The sequence below is a fragment of the Zootoca vivipara genome, chromosome 17 (genome assembly GCF_963506605.1).
Source record: "Zootoca vivipara chromosome 17, rZooViv1.1, whole genome shotgun sequence".
NCBI classification, from domain to species: domain Eukaryota; kingdom Metazoa; phylum Chordata; class Lepidosauria; order Squamata; family Lacertidae; genus Zootoca; species Zootoca vivipara.
Genome location: NC_083292.1, coordinates 31,250,233 through 31,274,980, shown reverse-complemented (window position 1 = coordinate 31,274,980; position 24,748 = coordinate 31,250,233). Strand labels below are relative to the sequence as shown.

The window sequence follows — 24,748 nt, the reverse complement described above, 5'->3', positions numbered from 1 at the left end:
CTGCGGGGCCCCTCTCGGCCAATCCCAGGGACACGCTGCTTCTTGGGGAGGCGCGCTGTATTTTTCTCGCTGTCCTGCTCTTGCACCCCTGGCAGGAGCGCGATTGTTCCCGAGGATCGTCGCCACCTAAGTTTTACTCTGAGTAGACCCATTGGAATGAATGGATTCAAATTAGGGGCTGTACCTGCAGCCAATGCTCGCCCTACAGACTATTAGAGTGATTGTACAGGACTGATTTAGGACCCTTAATTTCAGTGGGTCTACTCAGAGAAAAAGTTAGATGCAATATTTAGGCATGTGCATTTGTTTCAATGGGTCACAGTACTCCTCCAGATAGATAGATAGATCATTGTGCAAGTGAATTGTTGGTGTGGTGTTGAGGTTAGAGTGGAGAACTAAGAGGAAAAGAATCATGTTGGAGGAACAGTAGAATAAAAATGTGATAGTTAAACCTCTAAGTAGCTTACAAAAAAACCCAATAAAATATACAATAAAATTTAAGAAAAATACATTAAAAAAATCAAAATGCAATTAAAGCCAGCAGTTAAGCTAAAACGACAGGTTAAAACCTATGCCAGTTTTTGTCTGAGTGCAGGCTTGTCTAAACAAAAAAGTTTTTAGCAGGCTTGGAAAACATTTTGTACAGTGACAGCTAAGATGACCTATGTAGCCCAAATATCAGGTGGGGGGGGGGAGGTCCGGAGGGTAAGTGTCACCGCGCTAAAATATTTCTTCCTTACAAGTGTAAAACAAATAATATGTGGCCGTTTTAATAGTGCCAGTTCCGCAAAATCAAAGTGGTCAGTGAGGCATATCTGGGGCAAGGTGTTGTTGCCTGGTGCAAGGTGCACAGAGTATTGGCTGGAATGGACGGAGAGGGATGGTGGAACAATAGTCAGGCTAGCTTGATTGTGACAGCTGCGGCATTTTGAAACAGGAAGGGATTGTGCAAGGGAAGAGAAAAATCAGCAACTAGGCCATGAAATAGCCTCTGTCTTTGGCCTCTGCTGGTATGAAAACAAAACTATGCTGGGGCTAGTGGAGTGTAGGAACTTAAAGCAGACATTGCAGAAGTGGCTAGTGTGTGTTTTGGAGGGGCTGCACTCAGTTTGCATCCTCACTGAGAACCAGATTTATTTGAAGCACCTCTCCCAGTTTAGCCTGTGATAGCAGTGGCTGCAGCTTCTTGGGTCTGGTGGGGCGGAAGGCAGGGGAGCCCAGCAGTAGGTGGCGCCAGAGCCAGTTACAGGCAGAGACAGAACCATAGAATTTGCAGAGTTACAAGGGGTCATGAGGGTCGTCTAGTCCAACCGCCTACAATGCAGGAATCTTTTGCCCGATGTGGGGCTCAAACCCGTGACCCTGAAATTAAGAGTCTCCTCATGCTCTACCAACTGAGCTATAGATGGCTCAGTGTCTAGTTTTGCCGCCATCCTCCCCACTCCCTGCTCAGTTTTACAAGGGGCAACACAGAGGTCAAGGGAGAGAAGACAAGAGCCTGTGCCACCCCACCCCACCCAGACTAGATGTAAGAAGAAAGGGAAGGTGGGGGCTAAGTAAGGGCAGCTCAGGTTGGTGGGGTGCAAGCTTAAAACTGTGTACCTAGGTAGATAGATCGGGATCTACTGCAGTGGAGATGAGGGCATAAGGGGCACTGCCCCACCAACATCAGTCTGCCCTTAGCTACTACCCCCCCCCAGCCTGCCTTCTTTCTTGCAGTCAATCCAGCGGGTGGTCCTCTGTAGTCTCAGTATTGCCCCAGAGAGGGGGAGGAGGATGGGGGCAAAACTAGGATTATTTGGCTCTGCCTATCATTGGCTCTGGTGCCCCCTGCTGTTGGTGTTGCCTTCCACACCACCAGACTCGATGAGCACCAGCCCAGACTAATCTCTGGGTTATGGTCAGGCAGGGCTTCCAACTCTCAGTTGTTTTAACAGCAAATTTTACCTTTATACAGTAGGCTAGTTTCTATACATACTCTCTCACACACACACCATTTCTATCCTCTCCATGCAGGAAAGCAAGAAGCATTAGCAGAGTTCAAGGACACATTCCTGCCAAGCTGATTTGCAGCAGCCACCCAGGATTTTTGACTGGATTCCTCCCCCCTCACCCTGACTGACTTGAAGATGCCAGGGACTGAGCCTGGGACCTTCTGCATGCAAAGCAGATGCTCTGCCACTGAGCCACACGGACATTCCTTGAAGACATGGGAACATAGGAACAGCTCTTCCCTGTTGAAGTGATATAATGCTACTTTAAATGTGAAGTGTAGATGGGACATCAGCCAAGGTGTTATGTTACCAAAGGCAAAACAAGCTGGCACCTTTGTGAGCTCCTTTTCCATTCCCTGGCAGTAAAAATGCACTACTAATAAAAAGTAACAGTTTGCTGCTCTTTCGTGGCACCCTAAACCAGCCTCCTCTCTCCCCCAAATGCTTGGGCCCGCCCTGCTTCTTTTGTGGGAAAATGATCTCACGCACCTCCTGCAATGTCATGGTGCTAAACGAATGCAATGTTTTGCGCTGTTCACATTCCACTCCCAGAAAGAGTGGATTGATAAATAACCATAAACTTTATTTTTAAATATATTACTTAACTGCAACAATTCGGGCCCATCACCCTTCATACATATGTACATACATCTATGGTTGCAGATGCTCAGACTCAGCCCCTCCCCACACCTGCTGTTCAAACTGGGTCACCTTCTTTAGAGGGTATTACATCACTTGCTTCAAAATGCAATGATCCAGTAGCCCTGCTGCAGTTGAGGGAAGGGAGGGCACTCTTGCTCATCCGGCTGAGTGGGGACCTGGATGTCCGCCCCAAAGTCCTGTCCTGATAGCCCCACTGCCCACAGGCATCTGTGCATCCACTCAAATGACACCCTGTGCTTTGCATTCATTTAATGCCTCCCCATCGTTCCAATAGGATGTTCACATCAGTTGAGGTTTGGAGAATCTGAGAGGGTGAGCCCTCTTGCTCCACAACATCACAATGGACGCTCGGGGGTTTGTTCCTCCTCACCCAGTGGTGGTCCTGAGAAAACCAAAACAAAAAAACACAGAATTGCAGAAGGTGCATGGGGCAATGGGTCCATCCGTCTGGCTGTTAACCTGAAGGTTGGTGGTTTGAGCCCACATAGGGATGACTGTGAGCAAGATTCCCTTCCAGCCCTACAGTTCTAGGATTCTGCAATTATTGCAGCCTCGTATCCTTCCTTTTCTCTTTTCTTTCTTTGATCTCTTCTTTTTCTCCTTTATTGTTGTTATTGCTTTTTGTGTATTAGAAAATCTATCTTCTTATAATTTTGATCCCCACCCCCTGCTCTAGGGTGCAGGGTGCAGAGGCCAAATTTTGCTAATGAAGGATTTATTTGTTATGAGCGTCTCCTAACACATTCATAAAACAGAAGTTGCGAAGGAACCACAAATTTCTTGCCATAGGACCTGCTCTTCATGCTGGAGGTCCTAGGTTCCACCACTAGCACCCCCACTTAAAAGGATCTGGGCCTTTCCAGATAGTCACTATTCCCAAGTGAGAGATTCCATCCCCTAACAGCGAATTCAGGTTATGCAACCAAAGCTGATTTGGAGGTCCAGAGCAAAAATAAGGCCCACTTCCCCAAAAGGATCTACCCATCCCTTTGCATAGGCTCTCCCATGGGAGTAGCCAAGATTTTTTTGGGGGGGGCAGGGTTTTGTTAGGTGGGCAGAACCTCAGATTTGTATTTATTTGTATGCCCATGGGCTCTCCCCACCCCATCTCTAATCTCACCTCTCTCCTTGTCGCTCTTGGAAGTCTGGCTCGGAACTTCCCACTCTGCCACAGCTTCTTCAAAGGAACCCCCCAGCTTTCCAAGGCGGCGCTGGCGGAAGCGCTGGCGAGGGGTGTCCTGTTCTTCTCCTGGGCATTCCACTGCAGGCAGCCGTGAGCTCAGCCTATGGCGGCGGAAGGGCGTCTGTTGGCCATCCAAAACACTGAGGGTGCTGCTTGCTTTGTGGAGAGGGGCTGGTGAGCTGGGGGTGCTGGAAACTTTGAGGGCAGCGGGGTTAAGAGGAGAAAAGAGGCAAGTCAGGAGACAGCAGAGCTGGGCAGGTGGTGCCTGAGAGAGAGAAGCCCCAAACCTCTCTGCAAGGCTCCATAATTAATAACAATTTGATTACTCACCCACCCTTCACAAGAAATTGAAATACAACACTAAATACTGCAGCAAGAAAATTCTGCAACCTTGTTTACATTATGCCAATCCGTAAAATGTTTGGTTAATCTGCATAATTTATTCTGCATTTCATATGATTTATTTTAAATTTTATTTAAATATTCATAAACTGCACTCCTATATAAAATTTCACAAGGCGGCATACGGACTAAAAACATTGTATTATAATTTTTTTAAATGGTCAAGAATTATTTATTTAATTGTCGCAAAGGAGGAGCACCGAAACTCTTAGCCTCCTGGGCTAGAAACTTACACCGTCTGTTTAAAATAACTGAAAGCTACAATTTTTGGGAGGGTGAATTCTGATCACAACATAAAATTCCATGCTTGTCAGGCTATGATCCTGGAATACAAGCATCTCTGTTTGTGGTCCTAATTCCTGTCTTCCATTCATTTCTTGCCCTTTGGTGTAAAAACATCGCCAGGAGAGCTCACACAATTATGAAAAGGAAACAAAAATACCTTCAAACATGCACAGGAAACCTGTGGGCCCTCCAGATGTCGTTGGACTCCAGCTCCCACCAGCCCCAGCCAACATGGCAAATGTCAGGGATGCTGGGAGTTGTAGTCCAACACCATTCTAGAGCAGGAGAGGGGGATCTTTTTCACCCTGAAGGCTGTACGGTAGTACCTCAGGTTACAGACGCTTCATGTTACAGATGCTTCATGTTACCGACTCCGCTAACCCAGAAATAGTACCTCGGGTTAAGAACTTTGCTTCAGGATGAGATAGGGTTGCCAGACTCAATAGAAGACAGGACTTCTGTGCCTTTAATTGCCCTGCTCTCTTTTGAGTCTGGAGACCTTAAAGAGAAACCAGCAGACCCTTTGTTTAATTTCCAAGCAAAGGGTCTGCTGGTTTCTCTTTAAGGTTTCCAGACTCAAAAGAAAGCAGGGCAATTAAAGGCACAGAAGTCCTGTCCTCTACTGAGTCTGACAACCCTAGAATGAGAACAGAAATCGTGCGGCGGCAGCAGGAGGCCCTATTAGCTAAAGTGGTACCTCAGGTTAAGAATGGTTTCAGTTTCAGAACGGACCTCCAGAACAAATTTCAGTTCTTAACACAAGGTACCACTGTATTCCCTTTCAGCAACCTGCTTGGTGCGGCGGGGCTCATGCCAGTGGTGTTTGGGGCCAAAAGCAAAAGTGGGGAGAGCAACAGATGTCAATTTTCCTTTAATACATTAGGCTGCTTTACACACACACACACACCCCTTCTCTGTCCTCCAGCCAGGCAAGAAATAGGCATTATCAGAGTTCAAGGATACATTCCAGCCAGGCAAAACCATTCAAGGAGGGTGAGGGGCGTGGCCTGGAGAGAGTTGTTGAGAGCCAGACAGAGGCCTGGAGGGTTGCGTTTGGCCCCTGGGACTGAGGTTCCCCATCCTTGGTTCCAGAGAGCCACCACTTTTGCCCCCATGCATTCAAATATACTAGTGAAAGCTGAGAGCGAAAACCTCTCTCCACTGCCCCTGCCACGGCTTTCTCCTCCCTTTCTTCACCTGTCCCATCAGCCCCATGTCCTTCTTGCCCTGTTAGGCTCTCGCTGCTCCCAGCCCCCTCAGCCATGGGGCGCAGCTGCTCATGGGGGGCTTCCCGACGGTGTTTCACCAGCTTCCGTATTTTCTCAGCAATCCAGTTACTCTTCCTGTGAGGTAAAAAGCGGGTGAGATAAAAGAGTTGTGGGGAGGAAAGGAAAAGGGAAGCTAAAGGATGGGGTGTTCTGGACAGTTAACAGGAAGGACCTTCTACACTCAGTGCATCACTAGACTATGGAACTGGCTCTCTCAAGAAGTGGTGACAGTAGATAGTTTGGATGACTTTAAAATACAGCTACAACTACTAGTCATGATATTATCTCTGGCATAATCAGAAGCTGTATCAGAGCTCCACAGGATTATTGGTTCAAAATTGGGAAAGGAGTACGACAAGGTTGTATATTGTCTCCCTGCTTATTTAACTTATATGCAGAATTCATCACGCGAAAGGCTGGACTAGATGAATCCCAAGCCGGAATTAAGATTGCCGGAAGAAATATCAACAACCTCAGATATGCAGATGACACAACCTTGATGGCAGAAAGTGAGGAGGAATTAAAGAACCTTTTAATGAGGGTGAAAGAGGAGAGCGCAAAATATGGTCTGAAGCTCAACATAAAAAAACCCAAGATCATGGCCACTGGTCCCATCACGTCCTGGCAAATAGAAGGGGAAGAAATAGAGGCAGTGAGAGATTTTACTTTCTTGGGCTCCTTGATCACTGCAAATGGTGACAGCAGTCACGAAATTAAAAGACTCCTGCTTCTTGGGAGAAAAGCAATGACCAACCTAGACAGCATCTTAAAAAGCAGAGACATCACCTTGCCTACAAAGGTCCGTATAGTTAAAGCTATAGTTTTCCCAGTAGGGATGTATGGAAGTGAGAGCTGGACCATAAAGAAGGCTGATTGCCAAAGAATTGATGCTTTTGAATTATGGTGCTGGAGGAGACTCATGGACTGCAAGAAGATCAAACCTATCCATTCTGAAGGAAATCAGCCCTGAATGCTCACTGGAAGGACAGATCCTGAAGCGGAGGCTCCAATACTTTGGCCACCTCATGAGAAGAGAAGAATCCTTGGAAAAGACCCTGGTGTTGGGAAAGATTGAGGGCACTAGGAGAAGGGGACGACAGAGGACGAGATGGTTGGACAGTGTTCTCGAAGCTACGAACATGAGTTTGACCAAACTGTGGGAGGCAGTGGAAGACAGGAGTGCCTGGCGTGCTATGATCCATGGGGTCACGAAGAGTCAGACACGACTAAACGACAACAACAACAACAAGAGAGAATAAAGAATGGCCCTGTTTTAATCTGGTACGTGTTGAGAAGGTGAAGTATTAGCCAATTGGAGCATGCTTGTCACAAGCTCTGCTAGTGATATAAGAAAACCCTGGGGTTACCTTTTACAGCCCAACTCCCCATCAAGGGACCCAGTATCATTGTAGGTCAGAGAAGAAAGAGTAGAGGCAAGAACCAATTGAAAAATGCAAGGCTGATCTTTATTTTCTGTTGAAATAGAATCCCCACCACCACCCTGCCTTGCAAGGAGGCGAGAATCCAGAACAAAGCTATGTGGCAACTTTTAAAGACGTTAGAAATTACCCAACCCTCAGCCTAAAACCACTCAAAAGCATCATACGAATGTCATAGAAAGAGGCAGGTCTACAACAGAAATTTGAGTGTGTCACTTGTCTCCTGTCTGTCAAGATACCTGATAATGCTTGCTGATTGCCTTTTCCTAGCCAGTCCGGCCCATTCTTTTGAAATGGTAAATATCTCAGTTCTTGAATCCATTGCCACAGGCCTACCCATTCTGGTGAGAAGTTTATCCATTTGAAGGATTTGTAGGATTTTTAAGTGAAAAAAACTATTGGGAAATGTTTTTCCAAGATACTTCCTTCTACTCCATAGAAAATATTTGGGTTCATTGAGAGTCAAGATGGCTTCAGGATTGCTCTATGAACTCAAATAAAGTATCTATTTCCCCCTGGAAATATTTCCTAATTTTTGAAGGGCGAAGGATTCATTTTCTGTGCATGGGGTGGGGGTGTCCGCTATGTGTGCACCTTAAAAAATTGTGTAACACTAGGATTTAGAACAGAAGGTTGGGGAACCTGTCAATCCCTCCAGGTGCTGCTGGAACTGCCATCATGCCCGACCATTAGCTGTGCTGGAAGGGGCTGATGCATTAAGGGTTCTTATGAAGACCCCAGGGACTAGAAGTTGCCAAATTATTCTTGGACTTACTTGCCACGAGGAAGTGTTGGCTCCAGCACCCGGTACTGGTCCATGATTTTCTCCACCAGCTTCTGCTTCTCCCGACGCAGCTCGCCCAGTTTGTCTCTAAGGAGGAAACCGAGTGGGATTTAATGCCAAGGTCCTCCAGGATGCAGAGGGTGCTGGAGGTGTTCAGGACAGCGTAGAAAACTTCAGAGGAGGCCCTTATGGAGTTCTTGTCTTGGATGTGCAGGCATCTACTAGGGCCACACAGCTATCAGCTACCCGATGTCACACACTTGCATCTGGCACTCAATTTAATTAGCACTGAAGGCAACCCACAGTTGCAAAGGAACAATCAGGACTCTAAGGGCTGTTCTTTTGCAGCTACAGTTTTAAATGACACATGTGGAGGAAAATGGTCTTCTGGGCTAAATCAGGACCCCTGGTGGGCCAAATCTGGCCATTGGCCTAGTGCAGGCATAGGCAACCTTGGCTCTCCAGATGTTTTGGAACTACAACTCCCATTATCCCTAGCTAACAGGCCCAGTGGTCAGGGATCATGGGAGTTGTAGTTCCAAAACATCTGGAGAGCCCAGGTTGCCTATGCCCGGCCTAGTGGTTTCCCATGCCTGCTTGGCAAATTGTATTTATTCATCAACTGATTAGCTACTATTCCTTTAATCAATAACTACTGTAGCTTTAGGTCTATTTCCACTTGTTTTAGTGGCATGCATTAATTCGGCCTGTGGGCAAGAGGTTCCCCACAGATTTCATTCATTCATACATCAATCAATCAATCAGCTACACTTTATTTATTCTACTTAGCATCTGTCTCTACTTGTTTCACAGGTGGATTGTCTCCCACTCACAGGTACTGGCGCTGCTCCTCTTGGTAATGCTCTCGGCTCTCCATGCTGTGCTCCAGCAGGCGTCTGTTCTCCCTGCCTAGCACCTGAATCTCTTGAAGAAGGTGTCGGTTCTCCTCCTCCTGGTTCCCTTTCAGCTGGGCCAGTAGCTACGGGTTGTGGGAGGTGGGGAGAAAGAGCATCCCATTAACGGGTGGAATTAACACCCACTTGTTAACAAACACACAATGCACGACACACCCGCATGCTACCAACTCCACAAGCTGACTCAACTTGCCACGCTGGCACAGGGATTCTGCTGAAAAGGGTACCGCTGCATTTAGGGCTCCCCGTCTCTCCTGTCATGTGTGAGGATGCTCACCTTTGTCGTGATGTCAGCACACCATACATTTTCCTTGCTTCAGCTAGGAATGACATGATGCAGGAACGCACCATGTGATGACAATGGGGGGGGGGTTCTACACTATTGAGGTATGGACATGTCCTTTCCATCCCTCCATGTCTTTATTAGCAGTATCCATATTGGATGTAAGGCCTCAAAAACCTAAATATTCAGACATATGCAATTTCATGTGGCCATCCAGACCCCTTTATATGGCTCCTGCAACTAGGCCCAGAGGCAAATTTAGGGCACTGTGACCAGTTCCACTGCACTGGGCGCTGAATCCAGGGGACGTTGCAGGGTGTTGCAACTATGACATAGCCCTGCTCCTTGATCTCAGGAACCATCATTTGAGATTTGGTTACGATCTAAGAGGTGTCCAAATGCAGAGAATGAACTACTTCTGAATAGAGGCATTCACTCCTGTGGGTGAGACATTGGGGGATGCCTCTTTTTAAGAAGATGCTGGCTTTAACATATGGCTGCTTCACGTGAAAGTAGCAAAAGGTATTCCCACATATTATAATCAGCATTCTCAGTGGTTAGAGCCAAGGAACAGCTTTCCCACTTGATCTGCTGCAGACATGGACTAGGCCAGAAGATGTGTGTTATGTATAGAGGAGGGGATGGGATGGGGAGGCTATCCTTACTTCACACTGGGTGCTCAGGCGCCCCAGCGCCGTGTCCAGTTGCTGGTTCTGCTCCTTCAGGGCGTTGCTCTCAGCCTCCAGCCTTGCATGCTCCAGCTGTAGGCTGGTCACCCGGTTCTTCATTCCTTGGAGCTCCCCCTGGAGGTCGTCCCGTTTGCGTTCTGTCTGGCCCAATGCCTGCTTCACCCTGGGGAATCATAGAATCATGCAATTGTAGAGTTAGAAGGGACCCCGAGGGTCATCTAGTCCAACCCCTGCAATGCAGGACTCTTTTGCCCTACGTGGGGCATGAACCCACCACCCTGAGATTGAGTCTCATGCTTTACCAACTGGGCTATCCCAGAGCAGATGGCTGGGAGTGTCACAGAGCTCTTGCCGTGTACAAAGGAGGTCCTTGACCCCTTGGCCTACCCAGTGATGGGGAAACTCAGGTCTGGGGGCCCAAATGTGGCCACCCAGGCCTCTCAATCTGGCCCTTGGGACTCTCCCCAGGCCATGGCCTGCGCTGGGCCTGCTTCCCACCTTCCATGAGTGTTCTTGCCTGCCTGGAATGTGTCCTTGAACTCTAATAATGCTCCTGTCTCTCCTGGATGGAAGACAGAAAGGAATGTGAGAAACTAACGGTAAAATTTGCATCCATTGCCCCGCCCACTTTTGCTGCTTCCCTGCCCACCACTCGGAAAGTTCCCCAGCAGGAAGTGAGGTCCTCAAGCTGAAAAAGTCCCCCACCCCATGCCTAACCTCTACCCAGTGCTATTCTCCATAAATAAACTGCAATGCCTAATAGTGCCCTAGTGCCAAGCTCACCCCTTTTCCTCAATACTGCGCAGGTGTAAATAAAAGATGGTGGTCAAACAGGTCATCTGATGTCATTGGGGGACCTGGCAATTGACTTGGCCAATGAGGGGAAAAGAGCTTGGCCTGCTAGCCAGATCCAGTTGTCCACCGCTACATAAATCTCCTTGATAAATAAGTATTAGCAGGTTTGAGGCACACCCACAAGGGCTGGCTCCCACCTTCACCCCCGGCACACACACCCTCCTTACCGCTCATGCTCCTCCTTGAGGTGGCCATGCAGTGCTGCCAGCTCCCGGTGCTGTCGCTCGGCTTCCTCCAACCGCTCCCTTTGCCCCCGAAGTGCTTCCTCCCGCTGCTCAAGGCCAGTTTTCTGCCCCAGCAGCTCACTGTGCCTGCGGGAGGAGAAGGATGGGTTTGACTTAGGCAGACATACCGTTTAGGAAAAGGCCTTGTGCTCCCCGCAAAATGAAAAACACTGGGGGTTATGTTGCTTCTTGTTATTTCTGCTCAGCACTCTGGTTCCAAAGAAATCGTTCTCTCACATTCTCCTAAGGCAGGGATCAGGGGAATCTGTGGCCCTCCAGATGCTGTTAGGACTACAACTCCCATCATCCCCTGCTGGCTGAAGGGGGCTGATGGGAGTCCAAGAGGTTCTCCAACTCTGTTCTCAGGGGATTAGACAAATTCATGGAGGATAAGGCTATCAGCAGCTACCTGTTATTCATAATGAATATAATGAACACATAGTGTTGCCTGTGGTTTAGAGCAAGGACGAGGAACTTCAGGACCAGGGCCCCCATGCCATAGCTGCCAAGTCTCCTGCTGAAAAATGCAGGATCAGCAGTGGCGCGGCACCGGAAGTCACTTCTACGCATGTCCGGACATGCGTAGAAGCGACTTCCGGTGCTGCACTAACCATGTATGGGCACCAGAAATCAGGCAGCGCCAGGACCCAAAATGGAGCCTCCCTGGCAGGTAGGAAATCCGGGGGATTTACGGGATTTTTTTCCAATCCGGGCTGCCAACGGGAAATGGTTTAAAATACGGGGGTTTCCCGCGAAAAACGGGAGACTTGGCAGCTATGCCCCAAGCGGCCCTCCAGACATCTGTATCTGGCCCTCAGGATTCTCCATACAAGCCACACCTCCTGTCCAGCATTGCTCCACCCACTCCTCAAGGACATTTCCCCAGCTGGAACGTCTCCTCAAACTGTGATGAATTGGCACATCTAGAATACAGCTGACTGTAGGGAGGTAAAAGTCACATAGTTCAACCCACTTTTGGCCCATCACTGGCCCTAACCTGCCTCACAGGGCTGTGGTGAGGATAAAATGGGGAGAGGAAGAACCACATACATAATCTCAAACTTCTTGGACGAAAGGTGGGATATAAATGTAATAGAGAAATAAATAGAAATAGACATCCCCCCCACCAACTTACAGATTCTCTGTCCCAGATTTACCTGCCCTGCAGGTCACGGTGTTCCTGCTCCAGGCTACGCAGCGCCCCCTTGAGGCTGGCATGTTTCCCCAGCAACCCCTCCAGGTCCGATCCCTGCCTCTCGTGCAGCACCGTCAGGCGGTCATGATCACGCAGGAGGGCATCGTAGCGCCCCCGCCACTCCTCCCTCTCCTGCTGGGCACCCCGGGCTTCTGCCTCCAGGATGGACAGCCTCTGCCGCAGCTCCAGGAGCTGGGATTCCAGTAGCGTCTTCTGGGAACGCAGAGTTGCTGCCTCCACCTGCCAGGATTGCAGCAGGGATATGAGAGAGAGGGGGGGGCGGACACATTGTAAGCTCCTTGGGGCAAGGACATTGGAGATTTAAACAATCAAATGACAATTGCTCGTACAATCCTGAACAAGTAAATTCAGCTGATTCACTCTCTGTTAAGTACATATATATAAAACAGCAACCTTAGGCTACGTACACAGCATACATTTAAAGCACATTACCCTCCCCAAGGAATCATAGGATCTACAGTTTGCCCCATCAGCTAGCAGAGGGAGGAAGAACAGGATGCCGTTCAGGATTATCATGGAGATGCTTTCAGTTACAACTGACAAAATGGATAGTTGGAAGTCACTTTTATTCATATTTCTTCTCTTTTGCTTTTTGCTTTTATTATACACATTTCTTTGCTTTTACCCCCCTCCCCCCGCGCTCTTTTTAGCCTGAGAGTGAAAGACATGTTGGATTTTCTGCTTGAATCCAAGCCTGTGGCTATGGGAGAAGCAAGACTTTATGAGGTGTTAATGCTGTGAGCCCCTCCATCGTAGGCTCAGGCTGTATACATGTGTCAATAAACCATATATAATAAATATATGTCTCCAATATACATCATTCGAAAGGAAATACAAGCCCTGAATAAGCGCCTGGACCCCCTGGAATCCTGTACCGCTTGAAGACAGGGGTGGTGTGCAACATTATTATTACCATTGATTTTTTAATCGTCTTCTAAACAACTGGCTCACGCCAATTTTCACATGAAGTAATTAAGAACAATTTAAAATGCAAAAAAAGCAAATACATTAAGAACAAAACCCTGTCTAGGTAGACGCTTGTGGTGAATACCCATTTATTCGGCTGGGAAAGCCTGTTGGAACCAAATTGTATTCAGTTGCTTCCAGAAAATGCAGGTAGTGGCTTACCTGTTTTATCACAGAAAAAAATTAAAAGTTTTTATTTTGGTATGAGCTTTCGTGTGCATGCACACTTCTTCAGATACACTAGAAACAGAAGTGTCAGACCCTTATATATAGATACAGAGGGTGGTGGGGGTGGGTGGGAATGGGTGATGGGCTGATGGGTGTGGTAAACCTGAGATGGCTGTTAACGACTGCTGATTACTGCAATTAGTCCTGGGGGGGGGAGCAAGGGCTGAGGTGCTAAAGAGGGCTGGGCCGGTCGGGCTGGGGTGCGAAGCGGGGCTGGGCGCGCGCCGCGGCTGGAAGAGGCGCCTGCCGGCGCGCCGCTGCCTGTCGCCCGGCGGGGAGTGCGGCCGGCCGGCGGCGACTCTGGACGCGCACCGGGCCCTTCCTGTGGATCGCCCCAGCTGCGGTGGGCGCCTAGCAGCTGACTTAGAACTGGTGCGGACCAGGGGAATCCGAATTTAATTAATTTAATTAATTAATTTCTTTAGCGCCTCAGCCCTTGCTTTTCCCCCCAGGACTGATTGCAGTAATCAGCAGTCGTTAACAGCCATCTCAGGTTTACCACCCCCATCAGCCCATCACCCATTCCCACCCACCCCCACCACCCTCTGTATATATATAAGGGTCTGACACTTCTGTTTCTAGTGTATCTGAAGAAGTGTGCATGCACACGAAAGCTCATACCAAAATAAATACTTAGTTGGTCTTTAAGGTGCTACTGAAGGATTTTTTTCTATTTTGCTTCGACTCAGACCAACACGGCTACCTACCTGTAACTGTTTTATCACGACAGGGATGCTATTCCACAGAACAGAGGCAGACACCCTAAAAGCCCCACTCCAAGTTACTACAGAGGGAGCTTCTGAGATCTTTGGAACTTGCAGAAATTATTCCACAGACAGCAGCATGTACTAGGTGTGTAATATATATGAAAAGGCTCTGACTCTCTGTAATAAGGCATCTTCCTATGCTCCATGGACTTGAGAAGGTGGGAAGACCTGGATCCATGTTCCCAAGAATCAGCTCCGATCCCAGGTGCAGAAGAGGCAGGGGTGCTTACCTGCAGCGTGCTGTTCTGAGCCTGCCACCTCCCACTTTCCTCCTTCACATCGGAGCTTTGGCCCTGCAGCCCCAGCAGCGCCACTTGCAGACTGCTGACTTGCGAGTCCAGCTGGGCGAGACGCTCGGTTAGTGCCGATTTCTCGGCCTGCAGAACGGCGTTCTGTAAAGGCAGCACCCGGGTGAAATTGGTATGGGGTAGCAAAGTTGGAAGGCCTTCCACAGCTGGCTGGGGAGGTGATCTCCCCAAAGACATATAGCACTGGGCTAGGACCAGCCTTCACTGATCTGGGGCCCTCCAGAGCTTTTGTACCACAACTCCTGTCGTAGCTGTCTGCTCACCTTGCGTTCCACTTCAATGAGTCTTGCACTCAGGGCCTCGTTTCTGGCATTAGCCTGGAGTGGCAACAGGCCTGGGTTATGTTCACCCTGTCCCTCCTGGGTCACAGGCAGCTCCTCCAAAGGAACAATAAAGCCACTCTTTGCCTGGGGAGAGAAAACAAAAGTCTAGTTTTGGGGAACACCCAGTTTCTGCATTGCGAACCTCTGTGCCTGAGGGGAATTGCGCTGCTGTGGTTGAGGCCTGGGCTCAGGCCCAGCTGATACCCACAAACAACATCCTCAGGAGTTGCCAGGGTTCCATAACTGTGCCATCGATTGCCTCCAGGTAGACTATCTGAACTTGGCAGCTGCGTATCATTTCGATTTCCTACAATGATCCCATGACAAGGGCATTGTGGGATATTGAAATGGTGGCTCCAAGCCACCCAGCACACTAAAACCACAGAATGCAGTCTTTAGGGCAAGGGTGGGCAAAACTTTTTCAGCCTGAGGGCCACATTCTCTTCTGGGCAACCTTCTAAAGGCCACACACCTTTGGTGGGAGGGGCCAGGAGCAAAGTGGGCAGAGCAGTGAATGTAAATTTTTCCTTTGTACAGTAGGCTAGTTTCTACAGACTCTCTCACACACATCCAGGGAAGCTAAGAAGCATTATCAGAGTTCAAGGACACATTCCAGCCAGGCAAAAGCATCCAAGGAAGGCATGAAACAAGGCCTGTGAGAGTTGTGGCTTGGGAGAATGGGTGAGGCTGAGGAGATTGTGTGGTCTGAGGAAAGCCCTGAGGGCCAAACAGAGGGGCCCAGAGGGCCACATTTGTCCCCTGGGACTGACATTCCTCACCCTAGCTGTAGGGCCTCCTCAAACCTAGAATGAGCCTTGCCTGGGCTACACATGAGACAAAACAAAGTGGTAACAAGAGGTAAAATAGATTGCACCACTTCAGACTGTAGGTGGCAGGCTCACGTTTTTAAATGCTAACCTGCATTGAAGAGGTATTCAAAAGTGGCTTTCCCCTTTTGCAGGGGCACAGTCTACACTTCTAAACTCAGGACGCGACCACCTCATTCCATTGCTCATGAAGTCCAAGCCTAAAGGCATGAGCCCAAAAGGGTCCTGATGAAAGGACACCTTTGCAAGTTCTCACCTGGCGGTTGTTTGTGTGTTGCTGATTGAGGGTACGCAGTTCCTCAAGCTGCCTCTTGAGTGTGCTGTTTTCCTCCTCCAGTTCAATCTTCTTCCCATTAGTAGGTCCCTTTTGGTTTTCCTCACTATAGGCATCATAATGCCAGGAAGACAGGAAACATACATTAATCCCAGGGCTTGCCAACATGATGACCTCCAGACACAGGGTATACATTTCTCATCGTCCCCAGCCAGAATGGCCAATAGCCAGAGATGATGGAAGATCAAAATTCCCTTCAGCCCAGTCAGGACAGCCAATAGCTAGAGATAATGGGAGTTTTAGTCCAAAATATCTGGAAGGCACCCTGCATTATTTATTATTATTATTATTATTATTATTATTATTATTATTATTATTATTAATATCAGGGCTTTTTATTCAACAAGCAGGGAGACCCCGCAGAAAAGGCCCATTCTCATGTTGCCACACTCTTGTCCAGAGGGCCTCAGAGGATGATCCAGGCCAGTTCATATGAGGAGAGGCATATGAGGCATACTAGTTTCACTTATCCGGATAATGGATAATCCACAACCGTCCTCTTCAGGAACTGGCTGGGAAAATTCTGGCCCTGTATGTCAAGAATTATGGACAATTGAAAACCCTAGCTTAAATTGTGCTATCACTCAGTTACCTACCTGTGGTGCTGCTGCCTGCTTTGCATCCTAGCCTGTGGGCTCTCTTCCTTCTTCAGCAGCTGCTCCTTCAGCTGAGCCAAGACGGCTTCCCTCTCCTTGCCCTTCACTTTCTCCCTCTGGAGTTCCTGCAACAATTGGCATTATTTGAAGGGTGAGAAATTGAGGGAGTTTGGGGTCTTAAGTTTGAAGCAGTTTCTTTGCACTGTTCACCGATCCTTTAAAATGCATACTTGTCACCTTATGTCTACGGTTCAAATGCATAGCTGCCAAGTTTTCCCTTTTCTCGCAAGGAAGCCTATTCAGCATAAGGGGAAATCCCTTTAAAAAAGGGATAACTTGGCAGCTATGTTCAAATGTATTGTTATTTTAATATGTTGTAATTTTTACATCAACATTACCGTTATTATTATTAAATGGGCTAGGGGTAAGTGGGGTTAGGTAAAGGTAAAGGTAAAGGTAAAGGAACCCCTGACTGTTAAGTCCAGTCGCGGACAACTCTGGGGTTGCGGTGCTCATCTCGCTTTACTGGCCGAGGGAGCCGGCATACAGCGTCCGGGTCATGTGGCTAGCATGACTAAGCTGCTTCTGGTGAATCAGAGCAGTGCACAGAAATGCCATTTACCTTCCTGCCGGAGCGGTACCTATTTATCTACTTGCACTTTGATGTGCATTCAAACTGCTAGGTTGGCAGGAGCTGGGACCGAGAAACAGGAGCTCACCCCGCCGTGGGGATTCAAACTGCCGACCTTCTGATCGGCAAGCCCTAGGCTCTGTGGTTTAGACCACAGCACCACCCGCATCCCTAGTGGGGTTAGGACTGAGGCCTAAAAAACATCCTCACTTTGTTGATTAGGTTTATTCAATCAGGCCCTAAACCCTGGATTAGCTGCAGAGAACAAGGGCGTGGAGTTCCACCCACCCAAATGGTTGCGAAGCTGGTTTGAAAAACAGGGCAGATAAAATAAAGTAGTTATTCATGCAGCTCATAGTTATATGGAACTCACTCCCACAGGAGACAGCGATGGCCACTAATTTAGATGGCTTTGAAAGAGGATTAGACAAATTAGCAGAGAAGACAATTTATTGATGGCTACTAGCCATGATGTGTATCCTGTGCCTCTACAGTCAGAGGCAGTGATTTTTCTAAATACCAGTTGCTGGAGAGTGCTCTTGTCCTTTGATCTTGCTTGTGAGTTTCCCACAGGTGTCTGGTTGGCCACTGTGGGAACAGAATGCTGGACTAGATGGGCCATGGGCATGATCCAGCTGGCTCTTCTTACATACCTATGTTCTTAGCAATGTGTCAAGCAGTGGTATTTCATAACAAAGTGCAGGATATACATATGCATTTTGGACAACAGTTGTGCGAACACAGATTAAAAGGCCAGGACTGGAAGCAAAGCGAGCGCATGGTAAACACAGCCCTATTTGCCCACATTATTTTGCAAAAGGATCAGCAACTAGCAAAGGCTCAGTCTGTGGTCCACCAGAAAGTGGTACAATTAATCTACTTGGCTTTACAGTATTTTATAAAGCCTCTGCGGCTGTTCTTGTCCTGCAGTGCCCTCTAGTGGGCAAAGCCAAACGATAAAAAACATTTAACAGAAGCAAGCAAAGTACTGTACAGTATTTTAAATTTGCGGGAAACAATGCCAGGGAAATTTGGAGAAATGTTGTGTGTATGGTGTGCACAGCAATAAGGCGGCTACATCGCCAGAGAAGAGGAGCACACAGATCTCCATGCAGTTTGCATGTGCTAACTTGCAGGTATCAATAGATGCATATTGAGAAATAATCTCACCCTAGCAGGGAACATGACTGACCAGGGTTACACCCCATCCATTTAAAGCATCGTTCTGCCACTTTTAACATGCATGCCTTTGCCCTAAAATATCCTGGGAACTGTAGTTTGTTATGAGTCCTGGGAGTTGTGGCTTTGTGAGGGTAAAACACAGTTTCCAGGATTCTAGAGGGGAGGGGGAGCCGTTTGTTGTGTGGATGTGACCATTGGTGGCAGAGGCAAGGACCAGAACATTCTCAGTGAAAGTTTGGGAGCTGCCATTTTAATTTTCCCACAGGGCCCTAGACCAAGTGTTACTCCTGGATACTGTGGGGTACTTAAAAGGCAGCCTGGTGGGGCAGGAATTTAGGAATTTATTGTACTTACTTACTTACTTACTTACTTACTTACTTATGGCATTTACACCTGTCCCTTTAACTTTTGTTTAAGGAGCCTCAGGGACGGGCTTGATCCCAGCTCCTATGTTTATACTTGCTTGACCCACAAAACATATCCAGTTTCTCTTTTACCTCCTCCAGGAGGGCTGAAGCCTTTTGCTTGGCGTCCATTTCCTTCCTCAGGTTTGCTTCCTTCTGCTCCAGCTCCCCGAAACGCTGGGCGGCCTCCCTCAGGCTGCTGACCTCCGACGCCTGCTGACGGCTCTGGGCCTCGAGGTGGACGAGGCGCAGGCTCTGAGCCGCCAGGGCCTCCTCCTGGGCCTGGGCCGCCAGGCGCCGGTTGTCTTTATCCAGCTGCCGCCGCAGGTCCTCGGCCTGGCTCAGCATTTCCTCCAGAGCCGCCTTCTCGGCCTCCGCCTGAGCCAAAGTCACCTTGTGCTGTTCCAGGCTGCGCTGCAGGGCCTCCAGCTCCCGCCGGGCCTCGCCCAGGTCCTCCGCCGCCTGCCGGGCCTTCTGGGCCAGCTGGGCCTCCTGCAGACGCTCGGCTTGGAGGCTCTGCCGGGCTTCCCTCAGCTCCAGCTCGGCTTGGGTGGCTGCGGCCTGCAAGGCCTGGGACCCGGCCCGCAGTGCTTCCTGCTCTCGCTCCAGGGCCTGGGCCTCCTCCACCAGGCGCTCCGTCTCCGAGCGCCACCCCTCACGCTCTCGCTCTCGCTTCTCCAGGGTGTCGGCGTGGGCCTCCTGCAGGCTCCTCAGCCTCTCTTCCAAGCCCGACGCGCGATGGGACTCCGCTTCCCGCAGCTTTTCGGCCTCCCTCAGCAAAGTCCGAGCTTCCGACAAAGCCGCCTCCATCCCCGACACCACGGCCTCGGTCTCTTGCTTTGGACCCTGGCTCTCCCGCCTTTCGGGGGCCAAGGCCTCGCTCCCTCGCCGCTTCTGGGCCTCTGGCAAATGTCCTCCGGGGTCTGAGGCCTGTTCGCTTGCCTCTGACCCAACCTCGCTTTGCAGCGCTTTTAGCTAGACGGGGCACACAAAGGACAGGATTTGTTAGCACAGTGGGAACACCAAACTTTTTGGACCAATGGGCACACTTGGAATTTTGCTAAAGTGCTGTGGGTGCCTGCCACAAAAAGGCTGCCATTATGGTGTGGCATAGCACAAAATGGCGGCTCTGTTGTTGTTGTTTTTTTGAGAGACCAAGCTAGTGCACACAGGAACTGAGCAGGAACAGCAAACAGTCTATTGTGTATTTCTGAGATACTGGTGGGCATATCAGTGCCCATAAGAGCTGAAATGGCAACCCCTGTTAGGGGTGGTCTTGGGCTACACCCCTTCTGTGATGTATGTATGATGTATGGAAGGGTGGTTTTGAGCTCCAGGGCAGGGGATTTCAAAATGCCTATATAAGGGCAGGCACACCTTTGTTCTGGGTCCTCCTCCTTTCTCCTGCCTGTGAGGGGAGCACCCTGTTGCAACAGTTCAATAAAGATCAGGTTTACTAGCTGCTTTGCTCCTCAATATTCTCTGGTTGGCCTCTGTTATTTTCTCCTACTGGTGGAGAACCTACAAAGGACTCTATAAGGGCTCTATAAGGGAATAAGGGGAGATTTTGTTTACAACAGAGGGCAGGGACTTTTCTGCTGTGGCGCCTTCTATACTTAAGTCTCTGTCAGTAGAAGCCCACTGCCACTGATTTGCATCAAATTCCCAGGAAACAACGCTTTCAGGATGTTGGTTGTCCAAATTATCAGAGGGAAGAGGAAATTGTCAATGTGTCTGGGGTTAAATGTCATGTTCTCTAGGGACAGGAGGAGCTTTCTGAAGGAGCAGGGGCCTTCTTGTTTTAGTTGATTATAGGTACGGTGCTCTGGGAGGCTTTTCGGCTGAAGAGTGGGGTACCAAATGCTCTAAATAAATACCTCTCCATCAAGGACTGCGTTGTTTGGTTCCAAACTCCTAGACTTGCTGGGATCCTCCAGGGCCTGCTGAAGCCTCCTGCGCAGATCCTGGTTCTCCTTCTCCAGGGTCAGCAACCGACTGATGTCCTCTTTCACCTCATCACTCAAGAGAACAGGCCTTTCAGAAGGCTCTAGAGATGCAGATGGGGGGGAATATATTTCTGCCTCTAGAACGACTCTGAGGATCTTGCTAGAAAATGGAAAGGCAAGGCCACACTCACCACCTGGCGCCCAGCCACCTTCTAGTTCTTCCGCACAGAGAATGTTGATGGGCTCCGCTAAACTTCGCCTCAGCTGCCTCTCAAGAGCCATGTTTTCTCTTAGAAGCTCCTCTGTCTGCTGGTAGAGCTGGTCCCGTTCCTGCGTACAGAGTCTATGCTTAAATTTCATGGATATCAATTCGTTGTTAAATTTCATGCTGCAGTTCTGGTCACTTCACCACAAAGAGTTGGAAAAGGTTTAGGAAAGGGCAACAAAAAATGATCAAAGAGATTGATTGACCTCCCCATGAAGAGAAGTTATGACATTTGGTGCATTTTAGCTTAGTCGTCGCTGCTGAATTCTACAAGGGGCAACACAACATTTTATGTTGTGAACCACCCTGAAATCTACGGATGGAGGGCGGTGTACAATTTCAATTAGCAACAACAACACTGAGATTAAGGAGGAGGAAGCTGACAGGCTGTGCCACCCTCCAGACTGGATGTAAGCGAGAAGGCAGGCAGGTGGAGGATGACTGAGGGCAGAGCGAAATAATAATAATAATAATAATAATAATAATAATCTTATTATTTATACCCCGCCCATCTGGCTGCATTTCCCCAGCCCCTCTGGCCTGCTTACAGCACATAAAAAATTGTAAACCATTAAACATAAAAAATTTCTCAATACAGGGTTGCCTTCAGACGTCTTCTAAAAGTCATATACCATATTTTCCCGTGTATTAGACGAGGTTTTTCGACTCAAAGATTGTGTCAAAAAACTGGGGTTGTCCAATACACAACGGACAGTGGCATGTGGAGGGGAGGAAGCGGTGCGCCCGACAGCCAGCAGGTTGGCGGGAGCGCAATGTCCCCCAATGCTGCTGCGTGCGGGAAATGATCTAGGGAGTGTTTCGGGCCCGCAGATGTGTGGGGCGGGGGAGAAGCTCAACAACTTTGGGCTATCTCCCCTCATTTTCTTAAGATTGAGTCCCCCAAAATGGGGGGGGGGTCTTATAGACGGGAAAAATATGGTAGTTGTTTATTTCCTTTACATCTGATGGGATGGCGTTCGGCAGGGTGGTTGAAAGTTTTGGGGGCATTGTTTCCCCATGGTCTCTCACCTCTTGGGCCTCGTTCAGGTAGCTTTGCAGATGCAATTTCTCCTTCTCCAGCTGGCTCAGGTGCTTCCCCCGGGCGCGAGCAGCCTCCAGCTGTCCTTCCATCATGGCCTTTGTCTCCAGCAAGGCCTGGGAAAACTCGCGCTCCTCCTGCCCATCCAAAGCAGCTCATCAAACACCACAGCCAAATCTAGGTTTGAGGACCCTTCTTCCGCCCTGCGTCAGTGCCTCCCCCCACCACCCATGCCACTCGGGTCGACTTAGCTGGCAGGGGCAAGCGACAATAAAGCACCAGGCAGGACCAGGAAACTCCCAGTGAGAGTCTGGGAGCCACCATTTTAAATACCCGCAATGCCCTTGGCATAGCTTTACTCCTGGGCTGGCGTGAGGAATTTGTTCAGCATCAGGGCTGCATCCTCTTTGGGGCAACTTTTCGGGGCCAAAGGGTAAGTGGCCAGAGCACTGAATGCAAATGTTGCCTTCATAGAGTAGGCTAGTTTCTATGCACATGGATAGCCCCTCTTCCTGGGAAACTCTGCAAATTGTCATTCCATGAGGGGCGCCATAGGGGATTGCCTAGCAATTCTCCACACCCTTAACAAACTACACTTCCCAGAATTCTTTGGGGGAAGCCATATTGAAAGTGGCATTGTAGTGATTTAAATGTGTGGTGTGAATGTGGCTGACAGGACACACACACACACACCCTTTGTTAACTGATCAGTGGCCAGTTGTCAACTTTACCTTCAGCTGGGCACGGCACTGCTCCAAGGCAGGCAGCCGCTCCCTCAGGGCTGCCAGCTCTGCCTGAAGCCGCTCTGTCCGCAAGGCCTTTTCCCGCAAGGCGTCCAGCTCGTCCCGGTACAGCCCAGCCAGGCGGGCCTCGCCTACCAGTGCCCGGTTCTGGTGAAAGCAGAAGAACACGTTAGAAATAAGTGGCATGGTGAATTAGGCACAAGGAGGCAAAGGATAAGTCACCTGGGGTTGTTTGGACTCAGGGTCCCAAGAAATGCTATTTTGGTCCTGCCAGAGCTGCAGCCTCGCAGGGAGAGGGATGGGGAGGGGACTGGTCCCCACAGGTATATTCTAGGTATATTCTAGGCCACCTATGTGGCACCCACAGGTGCCAGTGTGCCTGCCAGTACCTCCTATGGCGCCCACAAAATGTCTCACTAAATATCCCCTTAAAAATCCACCATACTCTTCCTGCTCAGTTTGCACTGACTCAGCCTCTCCTTCATCGAACACATCCCCTTAAACATGCCCACATTTCATTGGATGCCAGGACTGGATCCACCACCCTCCTTTCCATTATGAAGAGAGGTGCAAAGGAAACTTCTTTCCGTGTGAGTGGTAGTGGCTGATGCAAGTGCCTTTTCCACCATCGATGGGGCAGCCGATGGAGGGGAATGCCTACACCATTTTGTTCTCCTCACCCTCCCCCCCCCTGTCCTGTAAGACATACCATCCAACTTTTCCCATGTCACAATCTCGCCCCCCAAAAGCACTTTTTCATAGCCCGAGAGTGAGCAAAATTGTGGCACCCAAAATGGCCGTCGCGATCTTGCGCGAAGAAACAGGGTGTCCCATTTTTTCGCAGGGCGCTTAGTGGGTACGTTAAGATGGGGCAGTCATTATGCCATGCCCCCACGGCAGCCTTTTTATGTTATGCTTCACCATGCCCCCACAACAGCCATTTTGGGACTGACTGGTGCTCACAGCGCTTTCTTCAATATTTAACGTGCCCAGGGCTGTCCACTCGTCCTGCCCTCAATAAGGTTGCCAACTTTTCCAGGCCTCGTCCCTAAATGGCCAGCTTTTATTTATTAAAACAAGGAAAGAAAGGGAGGCAGGGAAAGAAGGCACCAGGAGTTACTCCCGCTGGGCTTTTCCCACTGCCCTTTCCATCACAAGGCCCGCTATCACCAGCCGCCCTGAGGGAAGGATGACACCACCTGCTCTGTTCCAGCTGAGCTGCCCCCTTCACATCTCCCACCAGCTGCCCAGTGTGAAGGACCCTAGTGACCTGTTATATTTTGATATCATTTACTACAAGCGTAATGATGTCTTTCGATGTAAGCCACCACCTCGGAAGGATGTGGTTTTGGAAAGGCAGGAAGTTATTTACTGAAAGTATTTAGAACCCTCTCTGCAGCAAGGAGAGGAGAGGAAAAAATAAGTTCTTAGAAGTGGCTTGCAGTGACCAATAATCGGTTTTCAAGCTTGTGATCGAAAAGACAAGACACACAAGGAAAAGGGGAGGGGGAGGGGGAGGAAGAGGAGAAGGTAAATCAAACCCAGGCACCGCTTATTAATTACAAAATTCTGACTCCCTGCAGTTGTTCTGGACTGGATGTTGGATGGGGCCAGGCTGGTCTCCCCCCTTGCCATGAAGCTCTTTCTGGGAGGCAGGGAGTGCAGCCTATCAGTGGCCCTTGACAGGGCCGTCTCAAGCCGGTCGGGCGCCCTGGCGCGGAGATTGCTCTGGCGCCCCCATCCTGGTGGGCGGGCACAGCACGGCTTCCACGTGGCTTTGCCACGCAGCGCCCTCTTGCCAGCCCGGCGCTCTGCGCCACCGAAACTATCCCTAGAGCCAGGCCTGGCCCTTGATTCTGTGGCCAATAGCATAGGCCAGAGTGTGCACATCCCGCTCCTCAGTGCCAGGGCAACTCCAGCCTTCTGTGTGGCCCACAGCATTCTTACATGGCGTTTTTTTCCAACACACCATTGAACTTTTGACTCTGCC

At 49.4% G+C, this 24,748-nt stretch overlaps 1 protein-coding gene across 1 annotated transcript in view; it reads right to left on the bottom strand.

Moving 5' to 3' along the window:
- Positions 1-2,605: 2,605 nt before the first annotated feature.
- CCDC88B (coiled-coil domain containing 88B) overlaps positions 2,606-24,748 on the bottom strand; it is a 37,140-nt gene continuing 14,997 nt past the window's right edge. The window contains exons 10-26 of the mRNA XM_035098004.2: positions 22,747-22,905; positions 22,006-22,152; positions 20,903-21,041; positions 20,643-20,812; positions 18,859-19,740; positions 16,549-16,673; positions 15,875-15,998; positions 14,732-14,875; positions 14,391-14,552; positions 12,141-12,418; positions 10,927-11,070; positions 9,881-10,067; positions 8,852-8,997; positions 8,010-8,105; positions 5,725-5,870; positions 3,778-4,035; positions 2,606-3,039 (exon numbers count right to left, since the gene is read on the bottom strand). Of these exons, the coding sequence (XP_034953895.2) occupies positions 2,993-3,039; positions 3,778-4,035; positions 5,725-5,870; positions 8,010-8,105; positions 8,852-8,997; positions 9,881-10,067; positions 10,927-11,070; positions 12,141-12,418; positions 14,391-14,552; positions 14,732-14,875; positions 15,875-15,998; positions 16,549-16,673; positions 18,859-19,740; positions 20,643-20,812; positions 20,903-21,041; positions 22,006-22,152; positions 22,747-22,905 (3,354 nt within the window). The 3' untranslated portion in view covers positions 2,606-2,992. The remainder of the gene's footprint in view (positions 3,040-3,777; positions 4,036-5,724; positions 5,871-8,009; positions 8,106-8,851; positions 8,998-9,880; positions 10,068-10,926; positions 11,071-12,140; positions 12,419-14,390; positions 14,553-14,731; positions 14,876-15,874; positions 15,999-16,548; positions 16,674-18,858; positions 19,741-20,642; positions 20,813-20,902; positions 21,042-22,005; positions 22,153-22,746; positions 22,906-24,748) is intronic.